This window comes from Xylocopa sonorina, chromosome 11 (genome assembly GCF_050948175.1).
Source record: "Xylocopa sonorina isolate GNS202 chromosome 11, iyXylSono1_principal, whole genome shotgun sequence".
NCBI classification, from domain to species: domain Eukaryota; kingdom Metazoa; phylum Arthropoda; class Insecta; order Hymenoptera; family Apidae; genus Xylocopa; species Xylocopa sonorina.
Genome location: NC_135203.1, coordinates 6,874,430 through 6,884,323, shown reverse-complemented (window position 1 = coordinate 6,884,323; position 9,894 = coordinate 6,874,430). Strand labels below are relative to the sequence as shown.

Genomic DNA, 9,894 nt, shown 5'->3' with positions numbered 1-9,894 from the left:
GTTTTGTACAAAAGGCAGTGAATTTTTAATAAATAAAAAAAGGTTTAACATCAGAATATTGTAAACTAGACATTACATCTGATTAACAAGTTAAAATACATCTACCCTGAGTTTCAACAGCTCTTTTTAAAGAGAGGCATGTAAGAATTATAGTTCTTTTATGAAAAATAAACATCAACATTGCCTCGTTATAGTTTTCTCTTTTTCACTTTCTCAGTGTATAAAAATATTCAAGGCTTTCAACACTAACGTATATGTATATATACATACACCCGTTACGTATATATATATTTTATAGATATCACTTGTTTAGGTCACGACTTACATTGCACAGATAGTAATTGTCACCCCATATGACTTTCAGGTTCAGCTTTGTAATCTTGCATAGTAAGAATATAAGGCACAACACTAGCTACGCTTACCCTACCGATAAGACCTGCAAAGAACAAGTCTTCCAAGACTCTAGGGTTAATTGAACGAAGTGGTGCGAGCCTTAAAAGAAGGCGAGGTAACCTGTCGGATCCTACACGTTGTTGCAATTCTGCCCACGCGGCTTCTTGTAAAACCTCAACCTTCTTGCGCCAGACACCGGCTAAGATATTATCTAGAATATAAAAATATCATTGTGAAAATAAACAACCATTATAGGGATAAATTATTTCTTACTTACCAGCACTGAAAAGCGTTAACGCTTTAAGGTACGCGTATTCAACAGAATCTACTTGTAATTTATGGAGTGAACTAACGCAATCCTGCAGTCTACATATATGCTCAGTGACAGATTTTACTTTACTAGCTGTAATTTTTTCCTGTGCGATACTAGCTTGTAAATGATTTATTATTGATGTTAGAATACTTGGAAGAGATAAAGTATATGCACATTGTGCAAGGCCTAAAGTAAAGAGTTGTCCCCAGGAACTGCGCACTAACGTTGTTTGAACTTCAGATCTATAAATATAAATGATTATATCCAATATTCGTATTCGTGAATCTATCGATAATCGTGTGGTAACGTACGGTAATGCTTGAAATGCAGGAATTCCCCGTGCCCAATGAACTGACAAAAAAAGTAATCTAGCAGCACTCTCACAAATATAATGTATTGATAAGTACGCAGGAGCCGGACTAGGAGCTCTTAACTCGAATAAGGTATGTCTTTCTGAAATTAATTGTCCAGTCCACTCTTCCTCTGGCTCACTTGAACCATTAACACTCTGCAACAGAACCAGAAAATGTTGTGCATATTCCTCTATATTACAAATATATTATTTAAAATAAATGAAGCATACATCTCCGATAAGTTTAGCCATACTATCCAGTGCATGTGAGATAAGTAAACGTTCCCTTGCTAAAGTTAATGCATCACTGAGGTCACTATCGCTACTTTGGTCTTCCACACTAGGACTTTCAGGCTGCTCCCAAGTTGGAGGTGTTTCAGACACGGGTTGTTGCGGTTCTGGTTTGACTCTCGGACTTCGGTTTCCTACTTTTGTACCTGCTGATTCACCTAACATTGGTTTTCTCTCATGTTGAACAGCTGTAATATATTACAGTGCTATGTTGATAATTAAATAAAAAAAAAAAGTCAATGTGTTACGTTCCACATTTTAAATAAACTTACAGTCGCTTCTCATCCCCATTGCAAGACATTTCTGAAGTCTACAATACTGACATCGATTTCTGTGGTGTTTGGTAACTTCACAACTTTTGCTACCTCTACATTGATAGCCTAATTGTTTTCGAATACTACGTTTAAAGAAGCCTTTGCAACCTTCACAACTTATTGCTCCATAATGTCTTCCACTAGCCCTGTCTCCGCAAACTACACATAATTCCAATGACAGCCCCAAACCTAAAGTACCTCGAACATCTCTCGCTAATTTTACCTAAAAAACATCGAGATATAAAATACGCGTAAAAAAAATATGATAACATAAAAATGAAAAAAATAGGAAAAAATTCTACCTCTACATCGACATTATTTAAATGCTCAATTCCAGAGTGCAAGTGAACCATGCCCGCATGAGGTCCCAAATTACGAAAATCTCGTCCAATTTTGTGATCAACTTTGTCATCGTGCACAATATCGACATGATTATTTTGATCTCGTTCCATGTCCCTCTGAAAGTATATGAAATAATAAAGGATCGGTAAGAACGTATTTAAAAAATGAATCTGCTACTTCTCATTAAATAAAACTTAATATATTGAAAATATACCATAGCAGGGTGATGCGCTAAATTATGAAAGTTTCTCCCTATATTCTGGTCTATTTTATCGTCGTGCAAATTATCAATGCGATCATTTTGATCAACATCCATATCTCGCTGAAATAAAAATGAAAATTGATTAGTGAATATTCTGGACAATATACAATATACAGTTTTTAACTAAATTAATAATCTTCAAATCACCTCTATCTCAACATCAGTTGCATGATCCACGCCATGGTGACGCGATAAGTTACGAAAATCCATTCCTGTTTTTCGTTCCTCTTCGTTTTCATTTATATTCTCGTGATCGCGTTGTTCCCTATGATCTCTATCCATTTCTCTCTGCAAACAACATCGAATAAAAAATATCTTCGTGTTGAATTATCAACATCAATAAGATTCGTATAACTGGTAAAATATTTCTGCAATGATGTCATGGCACGTATGTTACGTATTTTCTAAACAATCAACAACCAATTACTATATAATGGATACGATAGACGGCAACTTCGTTAGAATTTCATCAATTACGTCTACAAATACAATAGAAAAAGGGATAACTGAAGCATTTTATTTATAGATCATACTCATAGATCAATATCTTTGCGCTTTTGTTGATATTTGTTTCTCAAGAAAAAAAAGAACCAATATATATTTACTATCTTACATTAATCAAAAATAAATACAACTAAATGAATATTCGTTTCATAATGTTTAGACTGTGATGTAACTGAAAGAATGCATCCTCTAAAAAAATTGCTACGATCATTGCATAACGCACGGATATTAGGAGTATTACAACGAGTAGGGTCGGATAAATCGTGATCATGTACAGTCTGATTTCATCTAGATAGATAGAACATATCGTTTAAAAGGCCTAAGCATCAGCACGATATAAAAATGAAAACTGGAGCATTTGCCGCCCGCCCCTACCTGCCGCAACCCTTTCCCCCTACCATTTTAAGAAGTGAAAGAGATGGTCCCGAGTTCTTCGGTTCGTAGGTTGCTACGTGGTTAGGCGCATGCCAATACTATAGCCACGCTATACTGGCTGTCATAGAGCGAATGGTCCATTTCCATACACTCGTGATCCGACTTCGTCACCGCTGTCAGTGAAGTAACACGAGAAAACGGCGCCTATACCGTTGCTCCAAAATAGTTTACATTCTCATACCTTGCGTTCGCGATGCATCGTACCGCCAAACCGTACTCTCCTCAACCTTTCTAATTACGTTAAACTTTCAACTTAATAGTCGTGGCTAGTTTTTACAAGCGTTACATTGTAGAACATAAATTTCCAACGAATACCAACGCGTATACATCTTTGTGATCAATAATATCATACATATCCGATTTCACGGAAGTGTCATGCTTGAGATTCAACAACGTCAGTCCATTTTGCGATCAAGAATTTCATGATAGTAACATGACACCTGTCGTCTTTTTTTCAAACTCGAGCCATTGACCCGTTTAGACACGTGTCACCATAAACTGTTAAGAAATATTATCGCTGGTGCCTTTATCACTTGTGTTTCATAGATCCTATCTACGATGGAATTTCCTGCGTCACAGCGGGATTGTTAGTTAGACCAAGGAACCAAAATATACTATTGATGTGTAAAAGGTCAAATTCCCAGCAAAAATGTATCAAAAACCATGATTTCGTGGTAAACTCGTTATTTTCATGTTTTATATGTATAAAAGTATTAACATCGCCTCGAATATCGCGTGACATCAATTGCATTTCCTTCACACCGACTTTAGAAAACACGCGACGTGTCTTACATTTAAGTTCGAGGACGGTACGCACAATACACTACCTGTTGGGTCGACCTGTATCACCGCATTTGCGTGTGTCGGCGGTGGCGCTCTCACAGGTCACGCACAGTTCTGAAAATATAACGTAGCTAGCCACGCGGTAATACGCGCGGAATATATTCGTATCCCGAGGAAAGAACGCTTCAATGAAACCAACGACCAAGTACAGAGAGAACAATACATTCGTGGTATACGAAATCGTTTCACTCGGTTCGGGCGGTCACGCACAAAAACACCACGTCGAAGTTTAAAGGCAACCTTGCGCAGGTGAACGCAGCCAGGCCGTTCGCTGTACTGGCAGGTTGGCAGGTCACTCTCTTGTGTGCCGCCAAGACACACCGGCCAGGTGCATTCTCGCCCCGCTTGCCTGCTTTTCTACCTGAGCGAGAGCATTCGCCGTGGAGGACCGCATAGTGGCCTCTCGCCGAGCGTTACAGGTTATGTCACGTAATACACGCCCGCGATGACTTATCGGTTGAGGCTCGAGGTCGCGACGTCGATCGAGAATAGGTCAAACACGAATGTTAAAATGGCGAAAATGTGCATGTGCCATCTGATATTAAACTATATATTGCTCTCTCAAGTACAGGTATATTTGAAAAATCGCCTATTCTTTTCGAATGAATGAAATTGAAATCTACGATTATTACTTTGTTCATTTTTGGAAAATATTACCTACATTATAACACGAAACAGATTGTAGATGTACCTTATTGTTGACACCAAAACGAAAGGTAGAAAATACATGATTTTACAGAAATTTTAATTTCACATCTTTGCTATTCAAAGATGTACATTTATAGTTTAAAGAATGCAACAAAATAAATTGATCTTTTTTCCAACATACACCTTATATCTGTCAATAAAAATAGATTTAAATTTTAATAAAAGACTCTAGATAAATACGGTAATGATGTAATATAATTTTAATGAAATCGACATAACGTTTCGATTTATTAAAAATAATAATATTATTTTTATCGTTTGAATCGGCGTTCTCTAAATATAGTATATGTATTACGTTGGCTTATAACCTTTCGAATGGTCATTCCAAGTTAGCTAAAGATTTCTTGGAACAGCATCAGTGAAGAAGAATAGTCATTCGAGTGTAATTATTTCTATACGACCGGACTTCACAGGTAAAGGTCGCTCGTGGGTCCGAAGGTTACCTCCTACCTACTTGATCACCGTATCGACACAGATTTATCTTGTAATCCTACTCGCTGCATTCAAATTGTTTAGTAATCGCGTATCATACTTTTTCTTTTTGTTCACCGTAATCAATTTTCTGAATATCACGTGCGTCATTGTTTGAAGGAATCTGTAATGACGTCAATAATTTTGTACTTCGGGATCAAAAATATTGCTACATTTTTTGTAATTTCTGTATAATATACATATCTACATTCATTATTTTGGCAACCATATTACGAAATAAACATTGTAAACTTGTTTTCGTTTCTAAAACAGTCTTATATCGTTAACTTTCAAGTCACTTGTACGTATTGTAAATGCATATAACATTAACGCTTAAAATGTATTTACAGACAAAGCAACGAAAAGAGTCGCCAACAAAACAATCTGATTATCAACAGAGTTTCAAGATTTCACGATGGCAATGACAAAAATAACATGATTGCTATTTTATCATTAAACAAGTGTAATGTTTCATTTACTAATATTCTATCCATGAGTAAGGAGGCAAATATTTAGCACTATGTAGTCTACGAAAGAGAATATGCACAGATTGGTACGATGTGGGCGAGCCAGCGTTCGAGATTTCATGCATCGTTATCGACGAAAGGATAACAAAAAGCCAAATATTTAGAAGTAAGTAACATTCTATGGTGTCTTACCTTTATTATTAACAACGAGGACAGATTTGACTACACGTCATTTGGACAGTTCATAGCAACAACTAGACTTCGTCAACCATCCGTGGGTTAGAGTTCATAACCTCCTCTAACCTTTACCTTTTCTTTACCCCTTTCCCCCCCGTGTCCAGCCCCACCGCTTACCTTTATGCCCACCCGACATTGCATCTGGTGCCATCGATACGCGGTTGCATACAGATCGACGATTTCAAACCTGTATAGCAGAATTTGTACGTCACGCCAGTTCCTCGGCAAAGTTACGAACTGCTTGCAGGAAGTATCGCCATGATGGTAAAGGAAGTTGTCGCGTAACTATCATTTGCATTTAAATTTCTTCATACAATCCTCCATCTAATAATATAAAAAGGTGTCAAACTGGAAAATATAGTTACAAAAATTTAAATTTTAGCAGTATGAAATGAACTAACAATTTGGATGCACAAATGGCTTAGAAAGTAAACTTTTGATATTGCAAAATGTTCTTTATTGCAAATAAGTTTTTAATACATAAATTCATTATACAAGTATCAATAAAGCGTGTCATTAATATTGTCAATATTTATAATAACTTTATTAATGTTATCTATACTACTACGATTCTATTTTTATTGAAATATCCATCAAATCACTATCAAAGTTTTTATAGATACTTAAAAATATTTGCAGAAAGCCCTGTTTTTCTGTTATTTTAACAAATTTAACATAACCAAAGTATTTCAAGTAAATTTATTAACTAATATCAGAGATAACTTACTTTTGTGTATAAAATTGTTTTGCTCATCGATACGACCATGATCGTTATGTTCTTTCTTAGATACAATGCCAGGTACTTTTGTTTCTTATTTAATTTACTTCTATGAAGATCGAATATAAGTGCGCTTGTAACTTTTCAAATTCAAGATGTAACTGAACTTATTAATGGTCACAAATTGTAAGTATTAAATAGTAGAATATATTAATTACTAAGTGCATAACTCTACGTACCACTTAAAAACCATTACAATTCAAGTGAATTTGATAATGCAAATATATTTAGTGTAATAACTTTATCACATATCGATACACATAGTATGTTCTGTAATTATATGCATGAACACTTTCATGAACATTCCAGTACCTTGCAATCAGAACTTTTAGTTGCAAGGAGTATATTCGTTTATAGGTATCATTGTGAATAATTCAAAACAATTTTTCTTTTACTTCCTAAAATTTCATATACCTATTAACAGTCTAGATTACGCAGCATATATGTGCATAATAAATTAGAGTAATGATACCTTCAAATGTAATATCACTTCTTATACAATTCAGATAGTAGTAGCAAAGATGAAGATACAGAATTATATATGTGATTGCATTTTTGTTTGTAAATATAATTTACAATTTTTACATACGTAACTGGCCACTACTTGTTATAATATTTATACAATATACTTTTTTTCCGCATATGTTTGTAGTTCATTACACTCATAAAATGAGTGTAGAAGTGAACAAATTGCTATTATCAGCATTAATTACAAATATTGTATAGGTAATCATCTTACCTATAAAAATTGATTTTCTCAAAGATGTTTATGACTGTTCAAATATCATCAAGAGAAAGTACCGCCATCAGCAACAAAACTAATCTTAGATTTTAACTTATGTAAATTATAGTTGATGCATACACTGAACGTCCAAAGCACCATAATAATTTTACACGTAAATGTCAATCTTGATTGTTCTGTTAATTATTTCAGCAGGTACTGCAAGTCGATCACAAAGATTCTGCATACTCAGTTAAAGGCAGATGTAAGTTATAATAGATCTAAAATTTTTCCTATGAGTCCTTAAAAATATTTAGCACATGGTATATCCCAAAAAAAGTTTGCTTTTACCTATAAGTGAGAATATTTAAAGCGATTGGGATATGTTAATCATAAATATCATTATCAGGTATACATTTGCATTTGAATAATTTAAATAATTATACTTACTTTTAAGCTAAAGTGATGTAATAACTCAATGTCCAAATACTTCTTGGCTAGCAAATACAACATAGAGAAAGCCGTCTGCATCTTGTTCCCTCTGATAAAGTTGTGCCATAGTCATGCTACCGCTTGCCATACTTCTTTGGTTTACTAATAGAAAAAAAGCCTGTGTTGGATGTAGCTGCAGTCTACGTCTGTTAATGAAAGGTATTATCGATTATTAATTACATGCAGAAGGATTTCTTTAAACAATTCATATAACATTTAAAAAAATACCTAATAATTTTTATGAACTCTGCCACGGTCAAATAATCAGGCACCAGAAATTTGGACCTGTCCAGTACAGGTAACTGTTTTTCTCCATAATATCTTTCAACAATAATAGGTATTTTATTTGGATGTTGTTGCCTAATTAATTCTACATCAGCAACTCTTTGTGCTAGATTTTTTAAAAGAATGTTTTTTAATTATTCACGCCTTACAAAAAACAATGCAATGTTCTTAGTTATATTTTTCAGCATATTATATAATTTATTAAAATATTAATAATAAATATATGCTCGCGCACGGATAATCAAGCTGAAGTTACTTTTTCATAATCTCGCAACAGTGTGCGAGTGAAGTTATCATTAAAATAAAAGTAAACTAAGCTGTAAAAAAAGTAAATACTTTGCAGTTTGTTTAGTTTTTTATTTTAATTCGAAGTATAACAGAATTCTGGTAATACGACGAGAATTATTCTTACCAAACGAACGTCTTTCTTTGAATGACTTCGGTGTTAAATTCATTGTGGATACACTATCTTATTACGACGTATTTAAAGCGATATCAGAGCTATGAGCGTACAAAAGTATTCTTGACGAGTCAAAATAACGCCTGTCGCTGACTGTTTTCAGCTTAGGTTAGTTTCCAAAGACAATAATGATAGCATATGTTCCCATTGGTATGTGCTGCCCTCTTGAAACTTGACGTTGCTTCTTGATTTCAACCACTTCTTCCTTTTATTGTCTTTTTAAAAACGAATCTTCTTTGTCACGAATTACACAATAGACAGATAAGGATTGAACGAAATTTATGTACACGATATTCATAACGTTTATTATAAGGTATAAAATTCACCCATATTATGATCATAATTAATTAGAATTAAACAAATTTGACAATACAAACGATTCATAATTGAACGAACGCAAAATATTATTTAATTGCATCTCGCGGGATAACTTGAAACTAGCGGAGAAGAGGCGTGCAGCCATCTACAGTAACAATTTTATCTATGTTCTCCCCTTGGCTTCGAAATAGGAATACGTGCGGACATCTGTGCGTGCGGCAAGCATCAACCGTCTGTAAACGTGAGAGTGCATGCGTGGGTTTCGCAGCAGGCGTTTCTTTATGAATAGAGAAACGGTGGTCCCACGTTGAGTGCTTCGTGAATCGATGAGTGTAAATTGCTCTGTGAAAATTTGTGCCGGAATCGAGTAAAAAAACATTGGTGTTATCAAATGCAGCGAGAGAGATGCGTATCTGCCGCTCGTCGGAATTGAACGTACAACTTGCTTGATACACGCACGCCAGGCGTCGAGGATAGGAGAAGGGGCAATAAAAACATCTGTGAACTAAATATATACATATAGAAGAGCCACCGTAGGAATGAGAGACAGTCGCGTCTAGATCACCGTGGAAATCACGATGGAGGGATCTTCACCACCGGAAGCGTCATGTTACGTCGCGCTTAACCACTGAGGATTCACGAAATATCTTCTCGTGCGGTATCGTTTTTATTCGTTTACCGGGATCGAAGGCTAGATACACGCGATACCGTGCATCAGTCGGCTGGTCTGGTCGTTCATCCGTTTCGCTGGTCGTCTACCCCTTCTAAACCGTCCTGACACAACGTTTTTTAACGGGGGTATAAAAAGAATAAACATGGTGGCGGCGTGAGAGAGACAGATAGGGGGAGTAAGAGGTGGAAGGAGAGAGAAAGAGAAGTCAGCCAGCCAGTCAGCTAACCAGCCAGCC

At 35.4% G+C, this 9,894-nt stretch overlaps 2 protein-coding genes across 9 annotated transcripts; both read right to left on the bottom strand.

Annotated features, from left to right (window-relative positions):
- Positions 1–290: 290 nt before the first annotated feature.
- LOC143428712 (orphan steroid hormone receptor 2-like) lies at positions 291–6,046 on the bottom strand. Of its 5 annotated transcripts, none has more exons than XM_076903757.1 (9): positions 5,888–6,046; positions 2,415–2,555; positions 2,220–2,327; positions 1,966–2,121; positions 1,622–1,886; positions 1,290–1,537; positions 1,018–1,214; positions 671–948; positions 291–604 (listed from the first exon to the last, which is right to left on the bottom strand). In XM_076903757.1, exons 2-9 carry the CDS (start codon positions 2,547–2,549, stop codon positions 345–347), a joined length of 1,647 nt encoding a protein of 548 aa, XP_076759872.1. In that variant the 5' UTR covers positions 2,550–2,555; positions 5,888–6,046; the 3' UTR covers positions 291–344. The 5 variants fall into 5 exon arrangements, with proteins under 5 accessions (XP_076759872.1, XP_076759873.1, XP_076759874.1 ...); XM_076903758.1 differs by lacking the exon at positions 5,888–6,046 and adding an exon at positions 4,034–4,173; XM_076903759.1 differs by lacking the exon at positions 5,888–6,046 and adding an exon at positions 4,024–4,143.
- An 840-nt stretch (positions 6,047–6,886) lies between these two features.
- LOC143428719 (microtubule-associated protein 1 light chain 3 alpha) lies at positions 6,887–8,839 on the bottom strand. 4 transcript variants are annotated; one of them, XR_013102460.1, is made up of 5 exons: positions 8,621–8,833; positions 8,152–8,314; positions 7,882–8,069; positions 7,183–7,782; positions 6,887–7,108 (listed from the first exon to the last, which is right to left on the bottom strand). XR_013102460.1 is itself a non-coding variant. In XM_076903775.1 (4 exons), exons 1-3 carry the CDS (start codon positions 8,661–8,663, stop codon positions 7,907–7,909), a joined length of 369 nt encoding a protein of 122 aa, XP_076759890.1. In that variant the 5' UTR covers positions 8,664–8,839; the 3' UTR covers positions 6,887–7,733; positions 7,882–7,906. The 4 variants fall into 4 exon arrangements, 2 of the variants coding, with proteins under 2 accessions (XP_076759890.1, XP_076759889.1); XR_013102461.1 differs by having other exon boundaries at positions 6,887–7,449; positions 7,573–7,782; XM_076903775.1 differs by having other exon boundaries at positions 6,887–7,733; positions 8,621–8,839.
- Positions 8,840–9,894: the final 1,055 nt, after the last annotated feature.